This window comes from Nicotiana sylvestris, chromosome 2, assembly GCF_000393655.2.
Source record: "Nicotiana sylvestris chromosome 2, ASM39365v2, whole genome shotgun sequence".
Classification (NCBI taxonomy): Eukaryota; Viridiplantae; Streptophyta; class Magnoliopsida; order Solanales; family Solanaceae; genus Nicotiana; species Nicotiana sylvestris.
The window spans coordinates 70970778-70996953 of record NC_091058.1 but is presented as its reverse complement, the minus strand read 5'-3'; the positions used below and the strand labels follow the sequence as shown (position 1 = coordinate 70996953).

At 39.0% G+C, this 26176-nt stretch overlaps 1 protein-coding gene and 1 non-coding gene across 2 annotated transcripts; one reads left to right on the top strand and one right to left on the bottom strand.

Annotated features, from left to right (window-relative positions):
- Positions 1 to 6634: 6634 nt before the first annotated feature.
- On the bottom strand, positions 6635 to 6741 carry LOC138886623 (small nucleolar RNA R71). Its single transcript, XR_011405673.1, has one exon. It is a non-coding gene; the product is annotated as a small nucleolar RNA R71 (small nucleolar RNA).
- An 88-nt stretch (positions 6742 to 6829) lies between these two features.
- LOC138885059 (uncharacterized) lies at positions 6830 to 8502 on the top strand. Its single transcript, XM_070165949.1, has 4 exons — positions 6830 to 7172; positions 7284 to 7651; positions 7744 to 7799; positions 8019 to 8502. Exons 1-4 carry the CDS (start codon positions 6830 to 6832, stop codon positions 8500 to 8502), a joined length of 1251 nt encoding a protein of 416 aa, XP_070022050.1.
- Positions 8503 to 26176: the final 17674 nt, after the last annotated feature.

Genomic DNA, 26176 nt, shown 5'->3' with positions numbered 1-26176 from the left:
TAGCTCCACCCATCTTCCAGCGTCCTCTGGCTGAGCGAACATGTTAGGCATATAATTCATACGCCTTGGCTGGAGGAAGGCAATGTGATCATCCCAGTCTCTGCATAAAATCTCCTGTCGGTATTCTCCTTTCTGGAGGTGTTCCATGAGCCAGAGCTAAAGTAATAAATTGCATCCCTCAAAATGACTGGCCTTTCAGTGACAGTTGTCCAGAGCCCGGTATATCTCAGCAACAATCATGGGCACTATACTGAAAGGTTGTCCGCCAATTCCTTCCATTAGAGTCTTGGTTACCATGGCCAGTCTGGTGTGGATCCTAGCCTTCTTTGTAGGGAACACTATCATCCCCAGGAAATAAAACATGAATACGAAGACCCTTCTATGAATATGCCCTAGTGAGGTGAGGGCAAACTCATCAGAGTAGGTGCGGTATGACTTGCTATGGCCGTACCTCTCGTACAGATAGTCGAATGGGATATAGGAGTCTTTCAAATAGGTCAAGTCTGGGTTCTTCTTCAGTCCCATCATCTTAAGGAAACCCCTACCCTTGCGATTCTCTGGCATAAGCAAACCCGGAGTCTCTCAAGAAATACCAGCTAAGCCTCCTATTTCTTCGAGCAAATAAGTCATTTCAAGGTGCCTGAAGCGGAACACGGACCTGTCACTATCCCAGAACAGAGTTGCAGCCTCTATGATTTTGTTATCAGCTGAATTTCTAAAAGAGAAGGCAGATTCCCTAAGTATTTTCGGACGAGTGTCTGATCACTGGAGTGGAGATCTTCCCACTAATTTAGCAGCCTTGGATGAATATTGGTTACTATGCCAAATCTGGGGACTTCGTGCCTCTTTTTTTGCAAAATAGAGTGTTAGACCCTTACCCCGCTAGACTCGACAATTTAAACCAATAATTAGCATAAAAGCATTTAGGTCTCCAAATAAATGCACAGAACATGTAGGTGTCTGTTTGGGTTTCAGGGAAACCCGATGGACTTTGGACAAGGCTATCTTAATGAGTCATTATGTGGACAACATAACTGACTCGGCTAGGTTTGACCATGATGCATGCACAGTTAGACAGAGTAAGGTTTCTATTGGGGTATTAGACAGGTACCCTTGAGCGGACAACTCAAGAGGGAAAGGCACGGAACCGTCGACTGCACCGCTGATCGACTGGTTTTACCGCAAATACGCCTTTGCCGAACTTAAAGGGTGATAATATTAGAAGAGCGCAACCACTCATTATAAGCGTTGTTATGATATTTGTTTGGCACGAGTGGAATATGATGTTGAAGATGCAGTTTACAAGAATGAAACAAATTGACATATATTTTCACGTTCATAAGATAAATTATTACAATAATTTCAGTAATTACAACAGTATTGAAATAAAGCAGTAAAGGAAAGCAGCTAAAGGAAAGAAAAAACATGAAGAGCCAAGTCAGTTTCGTAGTGAAAGAATAAAAGACAGTAAATAAAGCAATTAATGAGATAGTAAAGTCACAAGCAACATGCAATGGTAAAAGCCTAAAGAAGATCCCCAACAGAGTTGCCATGCTGTCGACGCCCCCTTTTTCTCTAACCGTGGAGTCAGAAATTGGGTATACGACATTGGGAAGGACAACTCTATTCCCTTTCGAGAATTTGGTTTCGGAATTGGAAGAGTCGCCACCTAATGATTATAGTGCATTAGGACACTTTTTTTAGAAGAGTTTGAGTTAGAAAACCAGAGTTCGGGTAAGGGCTAGAAATTATCTCGAGAGGAACGTGTTAGGCACCCCCCTCAAGATCCACTAGTGTGGTTCCCGGCTATGTTACAATTGTGACTTTACAAGTAAACAATCAAGGCTCAAATAAGGATTCGCATATAACATTGCAGTCAGGTTGAAAACTTCGAAGGTAAGTAGAGAGGACAGAAATTTATGAAAAAAAAAGATTTGAATGGTTTCACAAGAAGAGATGAAAGCAAATAAGGGGAGGGGGTCCTAGGTTTACGATTAATATGTATCACTTCAATGCAATACCCAGCAATCACTCCTCAAAAAAGAGGGGTCACACGTGATATTAGCGCATCGATCATCATCTCCATATCTACCCTTCCCACCCCGTTAAGGTATTAAAGCGCGGAATAATATCGTTACTTATTGCATGCTATTACCCGTCCCAATCCTATCAGTACCGGAGGCATATGGGACTACTAATCCTAAAGGGGAGGGAGTTGGGGCTTTTGCGTAGTTTTCAAAATTATAAAAATCTAGGCGACAAGCAATAACAGATAGCATTTAAAAGGGAAACAAATAGCAGTTAAGGCTCAAGTCGGCCTCCTCATTCAAAGCAGCAGATTATTTAGCATGACTTACAAATGCTGGTTTGGTCTGTACTTAACGTAGGAAGGGTGGCTAATTTATCACATATTTTCAGATAAGAAGTCTGAATTAGGCCTGCCTGCTGGTTGTAATTATTAAAACTAATGTAATTACTAAATTTTACCCTAAGGCTTGTCTAGGCATTAAACAGAACCTATAGGCATGATATCTATTAGTTTCAGAAATAAAGAAGTAAACTGATTGTAGAAAAAGAATTGTCAATTACAGGGACATAAGATCTGCAGGCGTTAAACATTATTGCTACTGATTTTAGGCTTATAAGCGAGTTGACGACTCAGGTTTAGTTAACAACTCCTATAGACATGCTTTCTAGGTGTTACTGATTTGAGCACTGTTATTGCTTATGCAGGAATACTATAGGCAGGTTGTCTACATGCAATTGATTAGGTATTTAAATCCTATAATAGGTTTTCTTAATGACAGATGCAGAATGCAGAAAGTCCTATAGGCATGGTGTCTATATGAAGATGCAGAATTTTAGAATCGGCTTACAAGCATGGCATCTTTATGAAATTGCAGAAAACCCTATAGACATAGTATCTATATGAGTGTAAAATTTCAGGAGCATAGTAATTCCCTATGAACATGGTATCTACCCCTCGCATGCATAGTCCCCTACCCTTTTCCACTAGCCGACCCCAAATGTTTATTACAAGATTATTACAGACCAGAATGAATTAAGAAAAAATATATATCAGAAATTAAAGATTCAAACCAAGGAGAGCCTAATTCAGACCCCATGTCTGAAATATGAAACAAACCAACTTCCAAAGATCAGATTCCAAAGCCTTCTCTTATCTGGGGTGTTTCAGAGATCCAATGAGTTTCAGGAACTCCAGGCAGTGCTTACACCCCAAATATATTGCAGATTTAGATTATAGTGCATTGTGGAAATGCCAGCTCTCAGATGTCCAAGTTCAGAGGGAACTCAAGGTCCCAAAGCAAGGCTCAAAAGAGAGGGGCAGAACTTAAGATTCTAGGAATAGGTGTAAGTGCACAAGGGGGGAAGGGAATCAAAGAGAGACAGGGCATGCTAGTGGTCATGCCAAGCAATTGGGATGCTGGCACACCCCTGACCAGCCTGTTAGTCAAGCATTGAGAGTTAGGATCCATTGTCGATCAAGCCAAGGTCTGGACAGTAATTAGTATACTGTCAGGCCAAGAACTTAACTCAGCACATAGAAGGGGATAGGGGTAGAGGATTCATAACAGAAATAGAAGCAAGGAAGAAAAGTATTTAACACAAATTACTGAACATAGGCAGTAGAGTAAACAACTGTCTGAAGCACATAAGGGTGAGGCAGAAAATTAAATAAAGGACATACCAGTTTCAGGGAAACAAGAAAAGAAAAGCAGTAGTTTTGTACAACCAACAAATAGTCAGAAGATCTTAGAAGAGAGCTGTGAGATTATGTGTGTAAAGTGCTGAATTGAGAGAGTGTGTGTAAGAGTACGCAATTCGAAGTGTGTTGTAAAAGTATTGAATTGTAAGTTAAGGCCCTTCCAAGGTGCAGAAGGGTCGTGCCCCTTTTATAGTACAGAAAACAAGTGAGAAAGGTAAGGAAATAACATTGAAATCAATCTCCCTTTAGTTAAGGGATTCTGATTTCAATGGGTAAAAGCCAATTAAGGAAAGTAGTTTTGATTAAAACCTTTTCAAAGTAGCACAAAAGGGGTAAATACAGAGAAGTTATTAAAGGAAAGAATTCAATAGTACACGGCTTGGAAAAAATAAGGAAAGGGAATTAATCAAACAGCCAGGGAAATCAAAATTACAATTCAATTCGAATGAACCAAGTCAGGAAAAGGTAAAGGAGGTTCAATTAAAGAAAAATCAGTAACAATCAATCAAACCCTATTAGAGGATTTCAGAATCAATCGAAAACCTTTGATGGCAGAGTCCTTATGTATAAACCACACAAATATGTGAATACCAGAGGGGCTTGTCAAATTATTTAGAAGAGAGTTTAACAAAGAAAGGTTCAGAATCATAAGCAAGAAGAGGTATAAGTCTAGTTCGCAGACTCACAATGAGTCTGAGAGTCCATGGTCCCGAAGTGGACTAACTCGCACACAAAAGATCAAAATGCCAAGAAATCCCCGAACCTTAGGGTTTCGAGTTGAGTCAGACAATAGAGATGAGAAGGCAAACCATTCAATAGAGGCTCAGGAGTCTTTTCCAAAGACTTATGGGAAACAAACAGACATGATACACAGTCAAAAGCATGGAGATCACGTTTTGAGAAAAACTCTGAACTTAAACAAGTTCAGAAGAAAAAGTGATACAAACTTAAGAAGCAGTAGATGAAACACATTTAGCAAGAACACGAAAAAAGTCCAGTAAAGCAAACAAAAATTGAAGAACTTAACAGTAAACACATATAGTAGAAGAGTAATGAAAACATAACAAGGATAATCATGTGAGCACAGGAGTAACATGTATAAAAGAAAAGTAGAAGGACAATATAGGCGTGGTAGAAAAGAAAACATACGAACATAGTATAGCCACATACATACAAAGAAAAGAAAAGGAAGAGTCAGAAAAACATTTTAAGCTTTTCAGAAACCCTAGATCGGAAAGAAGTAATTTTTTGAAAGAAAAATTGGGGAAAGCGTTTTAAAACTCCAGTAAAGCACAGATATAGCATAGATTTAAAAGAACAATTAGAGAAAATCTCGAATAGCTAGGGTTTAAGAGGAACCCTGGAATGATAAAGGCTTGGTAAGAGGTCTGATCTAAGTCGGATAAGGTCAGAAACAGCCTTAGAAGACCAAGAGCCACCAGAGCAAAGTCGTAGATGGCCAGAATCTTCGAATCGGTGAAGATTTGAGTGAAGACCTTCGAGGTCTGGCCTCGAACCTTCGAGCATCAGGCATGCAAGAGCCAGAGGATATGAATATACGCTGTCCATGGCCTGAGAAGCCATGGATTCCGGTGAAAACACGGTGAAACAAGGCAGGAGGAGGCTAGGGTTTGAGAACCCTCGAGCGAGTTTGAGATAGTAGAGGGTTGCAGAGGCAGCGGTTGGTGAGAATGAGGTAGGGTAAATGGGTCGTTTGAATTAAAAAAGGAAGGGGATGAGGGGAGTCGTTGATCTAAAGATCAACGGTTGGGATTAAAAGAAAACCAGGCGGGTTGGATAAATGGGTAAAGGGGTTGGGTTAAATCGGAATTGGGCCGGTCCAATTGGGTTTCAGAATTGGGTCAATTAGGGGTGATCAATTTGGCTATGATTGAAATAAAAATGGGCCAGATTTTAAATAGCCAGTTTTTCCCTTTTTATTTTTATAAAAATGGTAAAATGATCTTGAAAGCAAATTAAAAGTACTGAGCCAACGAACAATATATAAATATTAATTTAAAAATATTGGAACCAATTTCACAATTATAAAATGCTATTAATCTTAAAGTAGGCTACAATTGCAATTATATGCGATTTAGCTTTTTACATACCAAATAAATTTGTAAAAATATGCAAAAATTATATTAACTATATTTTGGTATAAATATGGGAATGAAATAAATTATTCATCAAAATTGATAATTTTGGGAATAATTATGGGTTTTGTACTGCTAAAATAGACAATAAATTGATTTTAAAAATCTTTAAAAATTAGGGAAAAATACCAAAACTCTTGGGTATGCTTATATATGTATACACATGTTATTTTGAAAGTGTTTTGAGTATAAAAAATACATAGGGAAAAATTGGGTATCAACACGAGGGAGGCAGCCCAACTCAAAAAGAAAGCTGCAAGGGATGCTGAGGAAGCAGCCTTTAGGGATGCACAAATTGCTTATGCAGAGGAGAGGGCTCGAAGAATGGCTCAGAATTAGCCTTTGGGTGTAGAATAGTTCGAAAACATAGCTCCCAGCCAACACAGACCACTTGGAGATTATGCTAGACCGGTCTACAATCAAGGTTTCTCAAGTGCGAGACCACTTCTAGTTGCAGCCAATAATTTCAAATTGAAGCAAGGGTTGATCCAAACCCTTCAAAATTGTCGTGTCTTTAGAGGAAAGCAAAACAAAGATCCAAACAATTATCCAATGGACTTCGAGGAGATTATGAACACCTTTCAATACAATGGTGTGTCACAAAATGCAGTATACTTAAGGGCATTCCCCTTCACACTCAAAGATAATGCAAAGCACTGCACTTCGAAGCTTTCCCCGGGGATCAATTAGAACATGGGAGGAGATGACCAGGAAATTTCTTGCTAAATATTTCTCCTCAGCTAAAACGGGCAAGTTTAGAAGAGAAATCCATAACTTTTGCCAGAACAAGACTGAAACTGTGTTTGAAGCTTGGGAGAGGTTTAAGGAGATAACGCAAAGGTGTCAACATAGCAGAATTGAACTCTAGATACAACTCAAGTACTTTTGGGATGGTTTGACACCAGCCTCACGCAGAACATTAACCAATACAGTTGGAGGCCCGTTGATGAAAAAAGGTCCAGAAGAGATAGTCACAATTCTAGATGAGTTATCTGAAGATGCAAATCAGTGGCCCTTTGAGATTGCTGAAAGAAGAAGATCAACTGGTGTTCACCAAGTTGATGCTAACACATCTGTGCAGGTACATCTTGATGCCATGGCCAAAGAAATAAGGAAGTTGACCTTAGCCTCGATACATATTGGGCCTTACACAATATGTGATATATGTGAAAGAGGACATCTTACTCATGAGTGTCAAGCTTCAATGGAGGAAGTGAATGATATGGGTAATTATAACTTCAATCCAATAGGTCAAAAGCACCCTGATTTATCATGGAGTTCACCTGGGGGTACTGCAAATTCATGGCAACAAATCAACACAAGATTTTAAGGAGCTCCTGGTTTTGTGAATCAGCCGAGGTCACAGTTTCAACCTCAACAATCACATTAGTCTGGGTTAGAATATCTTAAATCATTTATTGTCAAGACAAATGAGAGATTAAAATCTCATGGTGCAAGTATCGAAGAACTTGGCACAGGTTTGCGAAACGTGGAGAAGCAAGTGGGACAAATTGTAATCATATTGTCTGAGAGAATCCCAGGTACTCCTCCATCTGATACTGTGAAGAATCCCAAAGAAACAGTAAATGTTTTGACTTTAAGAAGCGGGCAAGTGTTGAAAGAACCCACTCCAGTCCAAATAGAGGTGATACATGAAAAAGGAAGTCCGAAGGAGCTGAAAATTGAAGTTGATAAGAAAAAGAAAGGCAAGAAGAGAGTAGAGAAAAAGAAGAAGGAAGAAACTTCAAGAAGGGAGGAACATGATGTGGCGAGCATATGCCTGCTCTACCATTTCCCTTGAAGTTGTATAGAGAAAAGTTGGACAAACAGTTTTAGAGATTTCTAGATATGATGAGACAGGTGAATGTTAATTTGCCATTCATAGAAGTTCTCTTACAAATATCATCTTATGCCAAGTACTTGAAAGATATCTTTACAAAGAAGAGGAAAATAGAACAGACATCGGTAGTGACGCTCACAGAACATTGCGGCGCAATCTTGCAAAACAAACTTGCATAAAAGTGTGGTGATCTAGGTAGTTTTACTATACCTTAATCTTGAGGCACTTTTAACTTTGATAAGTCTTTATGTGATTTTGGTTCCTCAATTAATCTAATGTCTTTTTCTATTTACAGGAAACTGGAGACTGAGATTGGAGAGATAAGGTCTGCACCAATATCATTGCAGCTGGCATATCAAACAAAGATAATACCTGAGGGGATAGTTGAATATGTCTTAGTACAGGTAGATAAATTTGTATTTTGTGTAGACTTTATAATGGTAAAAATAGAGGAGAACAAGGAGGTCGCCCTTATCTTTGGAAGACCATTCTTAGCAACTGGTAGAACTATATTAGATATACATGAAAGAAGACTCATGCTTAGAGTAGGTGAGGAGACCATAACTTTCGAGATAAATGCAGAAACGGGGGTGAAAAAGGAGAAGCCAACTACAAGTGTTGAGGGGAAAGTGAAGTGTTCAAAAGAGAATGCTGCATTGATTGAGAGAAATAAGTGTGGGGTGTACCCCAAGAGGGGTGAGAAGAAGTTTTTTGCATGGATGTGTGCACTAGTTCGGGCGCGTAGAATGGAGCCCGACTTTGACTCAGACCCTGACTAGAGATTCAGGGAAGTTTCCTCTACCTTATGTTTTTTAATTGTGTGTCATGGGGACATGCCACAACTTAAAGTGTGAAGTGGGGGATATATTTGTATATTGTATGTATTTTAGTATTAGTTTTTTATTTTGTTAGTTGTAGTAGTAGAGATAGAGAAAAATTTGAAAAAAAACATAAAAATTTTAATCGACGGGTTTCTTGAGGGATTAAAGTTGAAAGAAAAAGACAAAAAGATTTTCTTAAGTTAGTGTAGTGTATCGATTCCCCCTTGGTTTTTCTTTGTGTCGCAGTTCTTTTTCAAGGGTTTTGTTTGAATCAGGTGTAGTTAGTTTTATTTTTGTTAGTAGTAGGAAATCTGGTGCTATGAGTTGAAATGGAAGCAATATCTCTTGACTTTATTATGCCTTGAGAATAGTGAGTGCTTTAGTTGTGACGCTTAGGCTTAGTTTTTGACTCTTGAATAAGGATCTTAAATTGTATAATCTTAACTTTTCTTAACTGCTTTGACTAGAGTGTTTTGATGAATCTAATCTTGAGTGAGTTATGTGTCATATGTGTGTAAGGTTTTGTATTATTCTGCACAATGCATCTGATGTGTAGAACTCGTCCCGTGTGTTTGCAAAGCGAAATAGTAATTTTATTCAGTCTTGGAAGTGATATATGTATTTCTTTGTTGATCCAGATATATGTGCTTGTACCCACCTAATTGTTATGTATCGTAGTTAACCCTTTTAAGCATGTAATCCTATTTCTTTGGCAACCACATTACAAGCCTTACCCATTTGTTTGAATTTACCATCGAGTTGAACCTTGTACTTCTTGTGAGCATTTAGAATCGTTATGAACTTTGTAAAAGTTGAAGTGTGAGGTGGGTGGTTGTCACACCCCGAACTTGGGGAGCGCGACCGACGCTTAACCGAGTGAACCCGACTGAGCAAGTCTATTAGATTTCCTTCTACCCAAATTTATCCATGAATAAAGAGAAAATATATCCCATTAATTAAACACTGAGGGGATTTCATTAACAACCCCAATTTCCATTTCAATTATTTACTCTATTTTTAAATCTTAAAATATATACATTTTCATAGAGGACGTGGAACAAGTGATTCAAATACATCATGACAACTTGACTTTCCCAACACCAATACACAACCCACACTATTTTTACGGGACCTCTAACAGATACAACAAAGAACTATGATAGTGCCGGCAACAAGGCCCCGGATATACCTCAAACACAATACATGAGGAACAAAAGATACATGACCCCGAAATGAAGTGGGGATCACCAAGTCAGCTGGAAAGAGAGTGTACCGCTATCACTGATCAATGCTACCTACTATGGAACCACCTACATCCATTAAAGATGCAGCACCCCCAATAAAAGGGACGTTAGCACCATCGAATAGCACTAGTATGTATGACTAAATGTCATCTTTCAAAATAGAATGCCAAATAAGAAAGGGACAACCATGTAAACAACAAGTAACAATCAATGATATCCAAAGGTCACGTTAAAACATAACAATTTTCAAAATATGAAAATAAGGCGGTGAAGATGATAATCGAGATATAAAGATAATATTAATTTTGGTAAGAAGATCATTAGTACCGATTCACCACAATACACAATACACTATTCACAATACCACTGTTCACAATACCATTGTCCACAATATACACATTACAACCAACCTTACAATACCACTACAAATTTATCGCGGAATCCGATCACGACCCGATCGGTTAGGCCGTCTTATTTGAAGACATCAGCCACAATCACAATCTCAAGCACAATCACAATATCGGTGCAAATATACCACCGTGATCTAGCATGAAGTCTGATCACGACTCAATCGGCTAGGCCATCTTATTTGAAGACATCAACCACAATCACAATTTCCAGCACAATCACCACCATGTATGCAGCATGGCGTCCGATCACGACCCGATCGGCTAGGCCGTCTCATGTGAGACATCAACCACAATCACAATTTCAAAAAAAGTCACCATCATATGTGCGCATGGCGTCCGATCACGATCTGATCGGCTAGGCCATCTCATGTGAGATATCATCCTTTTCTATCATCAATCTCATCCCAATTAATGGAAATAACTTTATCACATCAATCTCATCCCAAATAAAGGGAAAAACATTTTTGATTTGCATACAAAGGAAACATAAATATAGATTTCATTTACCTCATAACCTTTTATATCGTATATCGCTTCACTAGTACTTTTAACCACTTACAACATCATTGTTTCGTTGGCTCTCTGGCCATACATATGATTCTTCTTTCATGGCGCAACGACCATATTTCATATTCCACACTTTTATTTCTTTCCTTTCACGGGTCATCATTATAAATATCAATATATAGAATATTTCGGAAATCACAACTTTAAGTTCATTAAAATGAAGACTTTAAACACAATAGATTTATTTCCAATAAATGGAGTAAAATGATTAGCAATCGAAGTACAAGTTAAAATCATAAACAAGTAACACACCATTTATTCTTGAAATACTTTTCCCTAATGAGGGCAATCCATAATTTCAACTCATGATTATATAAGAGCTCAAAATACGTTGGGAATACTTACAATATATATCATTAGTTAAAACAACCACATTTGGGCTCAACTATCTTCCCACAAACCTTATTTATACATACATGTATACATAATACTCTTACACCCAAGAATCATACTTCTCATGACCTATTTGTAATCCAAATACCAAAATTTTGGGCTAAGGAGTAGAATCTTACCTATTAGGTGAAGATCTTGTGAAATCTTCAAGCCTTGAGCAAGAATTGATGAACAAAATAGCTAGGTCTTCTCTTTCTCTCTCTAATATAGCTCTCTCCTCTCTCTAAGAAATCAGATTTTACCTTCTAAAGTGAACCCCTAAAGCCTTATATCAAAATTGGATTGGATATGAAAATTTTCAAAAATGACACCCGAAGTCAATTATGTGGTGCAATTGAGCTATAGCAGAATCATTTTGTGGGCAGCATAATTGATTTTGCTATAGCAGAATCATTCTACGACCAATTGTGCGATAACATAATCACGTTTGCGACAACACAATCATTATACGGCCACAGAATGGTGTTTCAAAATTGCCAATTCTCTGCTTTACTCCACGACGGATATGCAGTCCGCAAAATAATTTTGCGGTCACAAAATGGACCGCAGAAAGGCCATTTCTGCAATACTTTAACTCTAACTCTCCAATGCATTGTACAATCCAAAAATTTCGCACCGTGTCTCATTTTATATAATTTTCAAACACATGAGCGTACGTTGGCACCACATAACCTTAAATTCCTTAGCGAAATTTTATGGGGCCTTACATTCTTCCCCGCTTAGGATCATTCATCCTTGAATGAGAAGCAAATCTGCTTCAAACACTTAGCATAATTTATCTCTTTTCTCACATACCTCAAGCCCCCAAATTGTGACTAACTCCCAAGTTTTTCAGAAAATTTGGCAGTGTCTCCTCTATATTGGGCCTATCCGCCTGCCAAAGAATTATTAAAACCACCCTAACAACACATTCACAACTCGACAAAGCATCACAATATATATCAACAACATTAATCCCAGCATTACAAGCACTGTATTATCAAAATGATATCTGCACATGAACTGTACATTTTTAAATCATAACACAGAGAAAATACCTTTTAAATTACAACCATTTGCTACACAATCAAGCAAAAATATATTTTTTTCCACAACACTTTCGGCCTTCAAGGTGACCTTCTCGAATCACAGACTTCACCACAATACTTGGCGAAGGAAATCTCTTTATTTCTCAACTTTCAAACTTGTTTAATCAAGGATTACAATTAGGTACCTCTCATAAGCCAACAACCCATTAATTTCACCTTCAGTAGTTTCCACCGGAATGATACACAAAGGATTTCCAACTACCTTCTTAGACATAGACACATGAAAGCATCGGGTACATGGAGAACAACGATGGGGAAACATCATACTCATAGTTCGGCCTATTTCCTTCAAGATTTCCATAAGGCCTAATGTGAACTACACTTATTTACCTTCATTAGCAATTCACATAACATTTTTAGGGAGAAAATATTGAGAATAACCCGTTCACCCTCTTCAACTATGGAACGGTATTCCAGGAGATCCCCCTATACTACATATTTACTTTGGGACTACGGAATGGTATTCCGGGAGATCCTCCAGCACTGCATATTTACTTTGGGACTATGGAACAGTATTCCAAGAGATCCTCTATGCATTTACGTTTGGGACTGCGGAACGGTATCCCGGGAGATCCCATGTTGCTATTGTTGTGTTCTGAGCTGTTGTTCTTCTATGCTTATTTCCTGGTTAAAATTTTAGTATTTATTTCTTTACCACGATAATTCTTTCTGTTAAATTCTATTATATTTAAACCAGTAGGACCCTGACCTTATATCATCACTACTCGACTGAGGTTAGGCTTGGCACTTACTGGGTACCAAAGTGGTGTACTCATGCCCTTTCCTACACATGTTTTCCATGTGCAGATCCAGGTACTAGCTATCAACCTCGAGTCTAGTTGCGTGGTTGCTGTTTTAGGAGACTTTAAGGTACATCTACCTGGTCCGCAGATCTCGGAGTCCCCTTCTATCCCCTTATGTTGATTTTCTCCCTGTTTTCTTCAGACATAATGTATAGAGCAATTAGAAACTCTTAGAAGCTTGTGACATTGCGACATTCGGGGTTTCGGGAAAAATGAATATTGTATATGCCAAGCGGCATCGTTTCTGCTTATTTACTATATTTGTTAGTTGTTATCTTTTTGTTCGTATTTCATTTCCGTAGTATTAGGCTTACTTTGTCGTAGAGACTAGGTGCCATCACGACAGTTTACGGATGGAGAACTTGGGTCGTGACACCTACATCTTGAGAGTCATCCTGCTCTCACAACACCATAAAATTAATAAGATCTCAATACGAGTGTGAATAATCAAGTTGCCTCAGAGCCCATATGGCACAATATAGATTACACGGAATGGCTAATGACATAAATAACATCCAAGGTCCAAAGACTCCTCCGTAAACAAAGCTATGCTGAAATGAACACATCTGGCTTGATATAGAGCCCATATTTACATTTAGATCTATCCACGGACCTCAATCCGATTTCGATCGTACCGCACTAGGCTAATAACCTTTCAAGCATCCACAATAACTCTTTTTCCCATGACACACAAGAACAACCATCAAATCCGGAACAAATATCCACAGTTTACAACCAAATGAATAGAGCGCATTCCAGGCCTAAACTCTCATATTAGTTATAGTACCATAATCTCCATACTTGGTTTAAATCTTTAATAAATCAGGTGACTACATGTCACACTCATACAGTCTTCCCGTGGGATACGCTCCCACGACCTTCCGCATCAGGTAACAAGTCTGCACGTTCATACTACTAGCCATAAAAATATTGTAAAGCGAATCGAGACTACGCAAATCACTACACCAAGCCTCATACACAGGACACCGATCTCAGGTGATGCAAAAGACAATACCATCTCACTCTAAACATCTGAATCCTTCCCTACTCATCCGAGCTCGTGACATTCTTGTCGATACCGAATTGCAACCTTAATCCTCAACTTCCAATTCCCATGCCGCTCACTTCACCTAACATACCAATACGTGAGAGTACAAGAATTCCATCATAACTCCTGATCCACTAATAGAGTAAACACTCTATCATATAACAACCTTTCACTTAACTTATTTTAGGAGAACCATTGCAACACATGACTGAATTCCCATAACCGTAGAAAATACAATCATCAAGTAGTGCTCTAAACCATCATAACCCTTATGGGATTCATCTATACATAACATGCCATAATATTCGAATGCCTTCAAATAAAATCAGTTATGGTAGCCGTCAAGCCTTGCACGCACCGCCACAGATCACATGTATAACTTAACACGCTGAAGGAATTGATCATTTCCACTATTATGCCAATTCAACCATTACTAAATGATCCGACTTCTTCTAATTTACTCTGGACTTGCCTTAGGAATGATAATAGCTCTATTCAAAACATAACGAACCCAAATCCGCACTCATCCTGAGTGACCTTATTTCATGAGGCCACGTTATCTCAAAAACCCACGAACCATCTCATACCCTCCTTGTGCACATATTCGCACTTTCAACTAGTACACCCATTATGATAATTCCTCCATGAATCCAAAGTTATTTTCTCTCATTCCTCCAATGCTACACCGCAGTTATTTTCTCCGAACACTCCAAGCCCCTTTTTATGAATCCGAAGTTAAGAGTCCCCCACTCTGACTTGGTCCCCAATATAATTAACTCCAAGGCTCTGCTAGAACATGAACACCCTCTCAAAGAAGCTCCCGGTTGGATCACTTTCCTTGTACATCACATCTATATGAAGCATAAACTCTGAGTCTTCCCAAAGCCTGAACACGAATCGATAAGGCCAATTATAGCACACATTCCTCAAATCATTTGCTCAAATTACCACTGATGGTGTATTTCCTTAGTCGTAATAATCCACCAATATACTGATAACCAGAAACCTCACAAGTAGAAAACCATGCAATCCAATCGTAGCGGTGGGGCTCTCCCACTTAGCTTGAAGCTACCATTACATAACCCTGGAACCTACCAAGATTCCTTATCCCCCATTGACATGATCTTGCACAATCAACCCGCCAAATTCCTCAAAATCCTTCTGTTAATATTTCATGAACACTCTAAATCACTAGCCACCTTTACATATTCGACCTCTTACCGAATAGCCAGTAAAGTTCTTTGTAGAAGCTTTGTCAACACCATGCAACCGCTAACCTTCTCGCAGGAGATAACTCACCTGTGGAAATTCCATGTCGACACATTCCAACGACGCTGCACTGAGTAAAATTACTATAAAATCCATAAACCATCCTGAGCCCATGCTCATTCACCAGCTGCACCAATCCGTTCACTCCCCACTGACATCAACTAAAGGTGCGACAATACATTCCAACCGAAGTCATGTTGCATCCAACTTCATATCAAGCAACTCCTTTCTGTCGTATCCAATCTTCCTCAGTTTAGTAGCCAATATTCCAAATTAAGTCCGCAGACCTATTCATTGTCCACCATGAATCCCAAATTACTCTAAACTTTCCTCAAGGCATGCAACTATCCTATCACAGAACCCCTATGCCACTTTGCGACTCTCCTACTTTGGTCAAACCCTCTCCTTTAAGCAACTACTCGACTTCTATTTTCTTCACACTTGGACTTCTAGAAATTTAACCACCGCAAGACACCTCCCACATGTGCTTCCTCATCCTTCGCTGCCTAGTTATTACCTTAAATTAAAATCCATCTCTGTAGCACTTGAATCAATAGACCGCTACCAACTTCAAACCTCTCCGAAGATCATCTTTCTCGAGCCATCAACACCAGGAACACCGATTCAATCGTGAACCACTGCACACCGCAATCTCTGACAGCTGCTTCCCTGACACCATTTCACAATACCTTGCCCCAAAGGTGTATTGAAGAAGACCATAACACCGATGAACTTAACACATTCAATCAAGGATGACGACACCACATCACAGATGAAAATTCTACCACGCTCGAAACTACCAAGTCTCGTTACTCCATCAGTCCAAACCTAAACATTCATAGTCCGATTGCCTTTTCTCCGCCAGAACTAAATGCTGAACCTCTAAGCCATGAACTGAGAAATCCTCCTATCAAGTCATTTACTATCGCGATCCATAAATACTGATACTGAGCTGAAATGATGGAACATCCTTCCGCAAGGTGACGACAATAGCCCAATCAATTACGTATGGAGAAATATCTTGTACTCATCTGTAGTACCATTACAATTCCTCCATTCCCAATTGATAACAAGCGCTTCACATCGCATAAGATTGAATAAGGAAGGAATAAAGGCATAAGCCTCGAAGGAATCAAATTGCACGATGAAGAATCAAGAAGGGAAGTGCTCATAACAGTCATGTAGCCTCACGAAGATAAGTACATACGTCTCCGTACCAATCCGCAAGACTCTACTAAACTTTCTCATGACTTGTGAGACCTAAGTGAACCTAGTGCTCTGATACCATGTTGTCACAACCCCAAAATCCATTAAAGGTTATGATGGCACCTAACATCACTGTCAGGCAAGCCAACTATAATTGATTTACTTGATTACTCATTTTAGTATTTTTAAAATCATAACTTCCTTCAATTAAATAGTAAGAGATAGAATTTACCGAGTATTGATAATATTTTCACAACTACTACACTGAACAACCCATAATCACCCCCAAAACCTGGTGTCACAAGTGCATGAGCATCAACTAGGAAATATAGTAAAAATACAACATTTGTCTGGAATACAATTAGACATGAGAGGTTAAATAACCCTGATGGAGACTTTGTGTGCTACGAATTCACAACGTGGGATGCAGCTCACCTAAGTCCCCGCAATAGCCACGCCTTTGCACCCACAAGTCTACTAGACATATATGCACCTACACACAAAAAATGTGCAGCAAGTATAGTTTGAGTACGTAAATCAATGCGTACTCAATAAGTATCCAGTCTACCTTGAAGAAGTAGTGGCGAGGAGTCGACTCCAACACTTAGTATGGGCTAACCATAAAATATCGATATCAAAATTAAGCATGGATTGTGATAAAAAGCTAAAACTCAAAAACCAGAAGTAAGTAAGCAATTCTTTTATTAATAGGAAACTTCCAAATTTATTTTCATCATTTAACAATTCATATTTCAAGCCAATGAAGCATTATCAATCATTATTAGTTCCAAATATTTATCATGCGCAAATCATGTCGACGTCGTACGGCTTGATCCAACATAAAATATTTAAGTTGTGCTCTGTCGAGGGTTAAACGACACAAACTATAGATGCATCTATCTGCTACCGAGGCGTTCGGCCCGCTCCACAAGAAGAGAAAATATATTAAAACAATAAATTCAAGATTTATTAAGGAACAAATATTCAAAGAAATACCAATTCTCATTAACGGTCAAGTAAATGAAGTTTAACCTTTTACAATTCCTTTATCAAGTTTCAATAGGATTTAAGCAATTAAATTAACAAGTAGGGTACAAACATCGCAAGTATAACATGATTTGGGTCCTAGACTATCCGAACATAAGCATAATTAGTAGCTACATACAGACTCTCGGCACCTCGTACGTACGTAACCCCCACAAATAGAAGTACATATTAAATCAATTCACCTATGGGGATAATTCCCTTTTACAAGGTTAGAAAAAAGACTTACTTCGCTCCGAAGTTGCATAACCGGTTCCGACGCCACTCTAACACCTCAAACCAATGCTTGACGGTTCAAAACTACGCAACTAATGTGCAAACCAATCAAAACATATTCTAATACCCATAATTAATAAATTTAAACAATTTCCAATTCTGCTCGAAAAGCCGATAAAATCAACCCTCCGGTCCACGTGCCTGGATTTCGAATTTTTTTGAAGAAGACCCTTACCCATAACATTACGAACTCAAATAAATAATTTATTCTCAATTACATGCCCAAATTCGTGGTAAAACTCTAAAAATACCAATTTCTAGGTCTTTCTCCAAAATCCCAAATTTTCACTAATTTCCATGTTACAATCCATATATAATTCAAGTATTTAACTCATAACGGGAAGAAGTCACTCACCCCATACTAGATGATGAATATGGCACTCCAAAATTGCTCCAAAACTGGCTCCCATGGAAGAAGTGAAGTGAAAATGAGACAAACCCTCGATTTAAAGAGAACACTACCCAGGTGACCCTTCATCGCAAACGCGGCACCGCCCTCGCATCCGCGAAGCTCAGAAACCTCAGGCCCCGAAATCCCTATTCGCGAACACAGCAAGCCCCTTGTGTTTGCAGAGCACAATCTGCCTCAGCTCCTCATTTCCTCTACGTAAACATGAGACAGGGCCCACGAACGTGAAGCTTTACCAGCTAACCCTTCGCCAACGTGTCTACCCACTCACGAACGCGAAAAACAAAAATGCCCCAGTATAACTTCCTTCTTCGTGAATGCATGAGTCCCTTCGCTCTCGCGAAGAACAACACCAGTACCAGAAATCAGCAGTAGCAGCTCAACCAAAAATTGACCCGGAACCGCTCCGAAACACACACGAGGCCCCCAGGATCCCGTCCAATCACACCAAACAGTCCCATAACATAGCACAAACTTGCTCGAGACCTAAACTCACATCAAACAACATCAAAATCATGAATTGCAACCCAATTCAAGCTTAATGAACTTTAGAACATCAAACTTCTATATTCGATGTCGAAACCTACCAAATCACGTCCGATTTACCTCAAATTTTGCACACAAGTCACATTCGACATTACAGACCTACTCCAACTTCCGAAATTGGAATTTGTCCCCGATATCAAAATTTCCACTCCTAGTCAAACTTCTAAAAACCTCCAACTTCCATCTTTCGCCAAATAAACCTAAAATGACTTACGGACCTCCAAATCCACATCCGAACGTGCTACTAAGACCAGAATCACCATACAGAGTTATTCTCAGCCTCAAAATTACAAACGAACATTGATAACATTAAAATACACTTCAACCCAAATTTATGAAATACTTCTAAAATACTAACTTTCCACAATAGGCGCCGAAATATTTCCGGGTCATCCAAAACCCGATCCGAACATACCCCAAGTCCAAAATCATCATACAAACCTATTGGAACCTTAAAATCCCAATTCCAAGGTCGTTTACTCAAAATTCAAACATTAGTCAATTCCTCTAACATAAAGCTTCCGAAATTGGAATTTTCATTCCAAATGAACTCTGAACTTTTCGAAATTTAATTCCGACTACATGTACAAGTCATAATGCCTGAAGTGAAGCTACTCATGGCCTCAAACTTCTGAATGATGCACTAGAGCTCAAAACAACAGGTCAGGTCATTACATACTTGTGGATCGGTTATGACTTGCAAAGGCTGGTTTTGAGGATGACTTAAGCAAGAAAATTTCTGGATGCATGGTGTATTAAAATTTATGGGTATATTGGAATCATGGAATGATTGAAATGTTATTTGTGAAGGATATAGTGCGCTTGGAGTATGAATTTGCTCGGTTGTGTTAAGGCTGGGTTACTCATTTGGGTATTGTCGTGCTAATCGGGCACAAGTTGCTCATCCTATTTGGGTTGTGTAATTGAGATTTGAGCAAAGTAGTTGACTATCAAGAAGGTTCTAATGGATATAAGATTTATATGTAGCAATTGAGAAATTATCGGATTTGTATATGGCTAGAATGTAAGATTTACATTGGATGGTATTGGGACTTGCGATATTTATATATCATTATGGATTATATATTTTAGTATTAGGAAGGTGAAGGAAACTGCTTTAGATTCATACAAGATCTCTTCAGAGTAGGTGTCTCAGTTGTTATACTTTTGGGGTGTTTAAGAGGGAATACAACGGCTTATGGGCTTTAAGATGACGTGGTTTTATGTTAGGATCTCTGGCGGTGAGATTTGGGTAAGGATCATGGTGCTCTGGAAAGGAGAAGTGTTAACTTGAAGGCAATTTGGAAGGAACTTGGAGAAATAGGACAACTTGGTAGTAGGTTGGATCAGCATGGTAATAGGTAGGATCAATTTTTTGGGTACTTACGATGTGGTGGGTCTCTACAGGTATTATGTGCAATACACTTAGGCTTGGCAACCTGCATGGCTTAGTTGAGTTAAAGAGATTCAATTCTGATGGCTTGGTTATGTGCAAGTGAGATTTAGAGAGTTCTAGATGATTTCTACCACGCCTTGGGATGGATATTTTCTACAGGCATGGGAGTTTGTCGTACATTGTGATTTTCTCCTGAACAGGATCAGGTGGAAGGTTTATAGATAATTGAGTATATAATCTTATTGTGACTCAAAGTAATTTATGAGATTCTCGTGCTTTTCATATGATGGCATGATAGATGCGGTGCGTCGTGTGAGATTGAAATTTGCATGTACAAGGTGGCAGTTCAGTTTTGGAGGGAAGGTCGTGAATTTTGGACAACATGGACGGTTTCTGATTTTTAGATGAATGTTATAACTACTTGGTATTTCTTGAGAAGGGTGCGCATTTCAAAAGGCTTACTGTGTTCTGACTTCAGATGCTTCATTGGTATTGCGGTACTTGCCTGGTTGATTGACAACTGATATTCAGATTTTTGCCATGTGATGAGGGAAATAATAGAAGTATTTCTCATGGGATGATTATGTATGAGAGATGTGTTAGTCGTTCGAGTGGTGGAGTTGGTATCGACTATGGTGATTCATATGTTCTGTAGATTTAGAGACTGGAAGTTCTTAGAAGCATATTATTTCGGAGTTGTGGACTGTGAAAACGTGGCCAAAGTTAGAAAGATGGTGCTACATCTTATGGTTAGGTCATTGTGGACTTTTGGAGGGCTATTTGTCCATTTTGATATGACCAGAGTTAATATAGGGCCTACTAGAGGCTCAATGAGGATGTGTATTCTACACCGGATCGGATTTGTTGACTCCATACTACTATTTGTTGAGGGATATGCCATTTAGTTAGAATTGATTTTATTTGTATCTAATGTGTTCTATGTGTTACTCTTCCATGCTAGGAGGGGTTGTGATTCATTGATTATATGCACACATGGTGCGGTCAGTGGAATTCGAGCGAGATGGTGATTGGGGTGTGGAGTGATTGATTGGGCATTGGTTATAGTCTTTTGGGGTTGTGGTATATTGTGTTATTTGCTTCTCCATGGTTATGGTCATGCACTTTGTATACTTGATGTCGAATTGCATGTAGGTGTTGATTTTGAGAATTGTGGCTTGAGGTATTTCATAAAGACCAGTGTTTAGATGGGGCCACGTGTTGCAGCGGAGTTATGTGGAATATGATCTTTTGAGTTACAACTAAAATTTGATTGAACAATATTTTAGCAACAAACAATCCTATTTTCGGATTCAACAACTACAACAAACAAGTATATTTAGATTTCTAACTTCAATCATATTGAACTTAAAATCAATTCTAACAACATTACAACCAACAATTCCTATATTAAACTTTATGAGACAAATTCAAGAAATAATCACAAATGGTAAACAAGAAATCAAGCTATACAAATTTCGGATTCAAGAACAATCAAACAAAGTATGAACATGAATTAAATCTATTTTAAACAACAAACATGATGGATTTAAACGATTAAACCAACATATTTCTCTAACACAACTAAATTCTTTAAACAAATAACAAGATCGACGAAGAAACAATTATGAACTTAAACTTGAACTTAACAATATTAACAATTTCTAACAATACATAAACACATGAAACAAATTGAAGAAATATTTAATTAAATTTCAATTTGTATCTAACAAACATCAAACTAACAAATATTCACTTAAACAATAATACAAACATGACATGAATATGAAAACAACTAATTAAACTTCTATTTTGAAATCTGAAAATTAATTTAACAAACAACATGAACACACTAGAAAATTATTTCAATGATGAACAACGAACAAAACAAGGATTAAATCATTTAACGATTTTGGATCAGGAAAATATCAAACAAAAATATGGACAAAAATAAAACTCAAAAACTACTAACCGGATCGAAACGACGAACAACGACCAAACAAACAACGAACTTGACGATGAACTCACGACGTACAGGATCTTGACTCGACGAAAAACCATCGACCTTTGACAAACCGAAGAAGACGAAGGGAAGATGAAGCATTGTCCGGCAGCCCAATGGCGAAGAACAATGCAGCAGCTGTTTGGGACGACGAAGAAGAAAGCAGAAGCAGCTGAAACGCAGCGGGGAAGCAGCCATAGTCGAGCAAACTCGAGCTTCAATGGCGGATAAGGCTGGACGACGAGGGCAGCGACGGGGAGCTTGGTGTTGAAGATGATGAGCGTGATGCAGCAGCTCGGAGACAGAAATAGTCGCGGAAATCTCAACTGTGGGCTTTCATGGTGGAGCTCGACGGACTGGTTGTTGGTTGTCGAAGACGAAGCAACGACGGGGTTGGAGAAGGTAGTTGGTTCGGTCGCGTTCGGAGGTCGTTTGGTTGAGCCGGGGTCGTGAGGGTGACGTGCGTGTGTGTGTGTGAGTGTGACGTTGGGCAGCCATGGTTGAGGTTTGAGGGGGAAGCCATGGATGACCTTGGAGAAACTTGAGGAAGAAGAAGAAGATATGAGGGGGGCGGATGACTTCTTAGTCTTTTTAGGGTTTTTTCTTCTTTTTTTTTCTTTTGTTTTGTGTTGTAAAATGTAAGACAAAGGGGTTTGGGTCTTTTGGGTTATGGACTGGGTCGACCCAGTTCGAAATGGACTGGGTCGTAGGGAAGATTGGGCCATTTTTTGGGCCTGTGGCTTGAAATTGAAGAAGAGGCCCAATTCCGACTTTCTTTATATTTTCGCTCTCTTTTCTTCTTTTATTTTTCTAAAACTAAATTATAAAAATACTTAAACTATTATTAAGAACTAAATTAAGTTATAAAAGCGCAAATTAACTCCCAATAACAATTAACGCACAATTAAGTATTAATTAAGCATAAAATCGTATATTTGGACATTAAATGCTAGAAATGCAAACGATGCCTATTTTGTAATTTTTAATTTTTGTAAAACAAATTTAATTACTAACAATTGTAGAATTAAATCCTACATGCAAAATGCGACATATTTTTGTATTTTTTATTAATTTAGCAAATAAACACGCACAGAAAAATACAAATAATTATTCAAAATATCACAAAATTGCACACCAAAGAAAAATCATTTTATTTTTGAATTTTTTGGGAGTAATTCTCATATAGGGCAAAAATCACGTGCTTACAGCTGCCCCTCTTTGCCCGAAGACACGAAGGGTTTTCGTGCAAAGATAAAGCGAGCGATTTTTGCCCATCCGAGTACTCCGTTGAAGCATTTTTTGAAAAAGATTTGACCGAACCTTTGCTTCAAAGGTTTCCTACATATCCTGGGCTAAACAGGAATCAGGTCAATGTAGTTCGGGAAACTTTGGTAGCTGGGACTACCGTTGGACTGCAATGTTACTGTTGTTGCATGCTATTACCACTGCTTACCGATCTCCTTGTTACACCATGCTTAAAAGAAAACAAGAAGCTAGGCTAGGGTACAATTTGTGTTTGTTTCCTTGCTTCCTTGTCTGCTTGCATTTCTTCCGGTGATTTTCTTCTTTTGACACATGTACTTGAGTTTGTACTGTGACCTCTTGTTGCAACCTTCTGTTTCCCGGTGCCGGGGAATTTTATTGTTTCCTGCTGGGGATTCCTATTGTAACCCTCTGTTTTATTGTCCTCTGACTTGATCTTGAAATGTATGCCTCTGTTATCTGGGCGGGCTCCCAACTTCAATACTTGAAAATTAAAGACTTGAAATGTATGCCTCTGTTATCTGGGCGGGCTCCCAAGTTCAATGCTTGAAATGTAAAGACTGCAATGTATGCCTCTGTTGTCTGGGCGGGCTCCCAACTTCGACGCTTGAAATATAAAGACTGAAATGTATGCCTTTGTTATCTGGGCGGGCTCCCAACTTCAATGCTTGAAATGTAAAGACTGAAATGTATGTCTTTGTTATCTGGGCGGGCTCCCAACTTCAATGCTTGAAATGTAAAGAGTGAAATGTATGCCTCTGTTATCTGGGCGGGCTCCCCACATCAACAACAACTTTTAAAACTAAGCGCCTTTCCTCTCTTCAGGCGGGCTCCTGACTTCAACAACAACTTTGAAAATAATCGCCATTCCTCTCTTCAGGCGGGCTCCTGACTTCAACAACAACTTTGAAAATAATCGCCATTCCTCTCTTCAGGCGGGCTCCTGACTTCAACCAATACATCGCCATTCCTTTCTTTAGGTTGGCAAGATTTCAACAACTTTTAAAAATGCCTTTCCTCTCTTCAGGCGGGCTCCTGACTTCAACAACAACTTTGAAAATAATCGCCATTCCTCTCTTCAGGCGGGCTCCTGACTTCAACCAATACATCGCCATTCCTTTCTTTAGGTTGGCAAGATTTCAACAACTTTTAAAAACGCCTTTCCTCTCTTCAGGCGGGCTCCTGACTTCAACCAATAAATCACCATTCTGTTATTCAGGGGGGCTCCTGACTTCAACCAATACTTGAACTGTGTGTCTCCGTTCTTCAGGCGGACTCCTGACATCAGACTTGAAAAGTATGTCTCTGTTCTCCAGGCGGACTCCTGATTGCTAAATTTAAAATTGAATGTCTCTATTCTCCAGGAGGACTCCTGACTTTTGAAATTTAAACTGTATGGGCGGGCTCCTGACGTCAAACTTAAAAAGTATGTCTCTGTTCTCCAGGCGGACTCCTGATTGCTAAATTTAAAATTGAATGTCTCTATTCTCCAGGCGGACTCCTGATTTTTTAAATTTAAATTGTATGGGCGGGCTCCTGACGTCAAACTTGAAAAGTATGTCTCTGTTCTCCAGGCGGACTCCTGATTGCTAAATTTAAAATTGAATGTCTCTATTCTCCAGGCGGACTCCTGATTGCTAAATTTAAAATTGAATGTCTCTATTCTCCAGGCGGACTCCTGACTTCAACAACAACTTTGAAAATAAACTGCCTTTCCTCTCTTCAGGCGGGCTCCTGACTTCAAATACACAACTTTTAAAATAAACGCCTTTCCTCTCTTCAGGCGGGCTCCTGACTTTAACAACAACTTTGAAAATAAATCGCCATTCCTCTCTTCAGGCGGGCTCCTGACTTCCACCAATACATCGCCATTCCTTTCTTTAGGTTGGCAAGATTTCAACAACTTTTAAAAACGCCTTTCCTCTCTTCAGGCGTCAAAGTAAACTTAGGAGGAAATGCGTCTCCTATGGGTAAAACTAAACTTAGGAGGAAATGCCTCTCCTATGAGTCAAAGTAAACTTAGAAGGAAATGCGTCTCCTATAGGTAAAACTAAACTTAGGAGGAAATGCCTCTCCTATGGGTGAAACTAAACTTAGGAGGAAATGCCTCTCCTATGGGTGAAACTAAACTTAGGAGGAAATGCCTCTCCTATGGGTAAAACTAAACTAAGGAGGAAATGCGTCTCCTATGGGTAAAAGTAAACGTAGGAGGAAATGCATCTCCTATGGGTGAAACTAAACTTAGGAGGAAATGCCTCTCCTATGGGTGAAACTAATCTTAGGAGGAAATGCCTCTCCTATGGGTAAAACTAAACTTAGGAGGAAATGCGTCTCCTATTAATGAAATCTTCACTTAGGAAGTGCATCTCCTCTGCGTGAACCATTTCCTTCTTCCTGAATTATTTACTTACCTGTGTTGTCTTCCCTCGAAACTGCTGGGGATTATTTTGCTGGGGATGACTTTTCTTTTCTTCCTTACCCACTCTGGGTTGTCCGACCCTCTTGAAACTTGGTCGAGGATGCTTCTACATCTCGATGATCCACTAGGGATAACACTGCTGTGGATAACTCTGCTGAGTAAATATGTTATCTTACTCCTTCCAAAATTACTTCCTTTTGAGTATGATGTTTCATTCCTCTGCAAACTACTTCCCCCTTTTTCTTTTTTTCG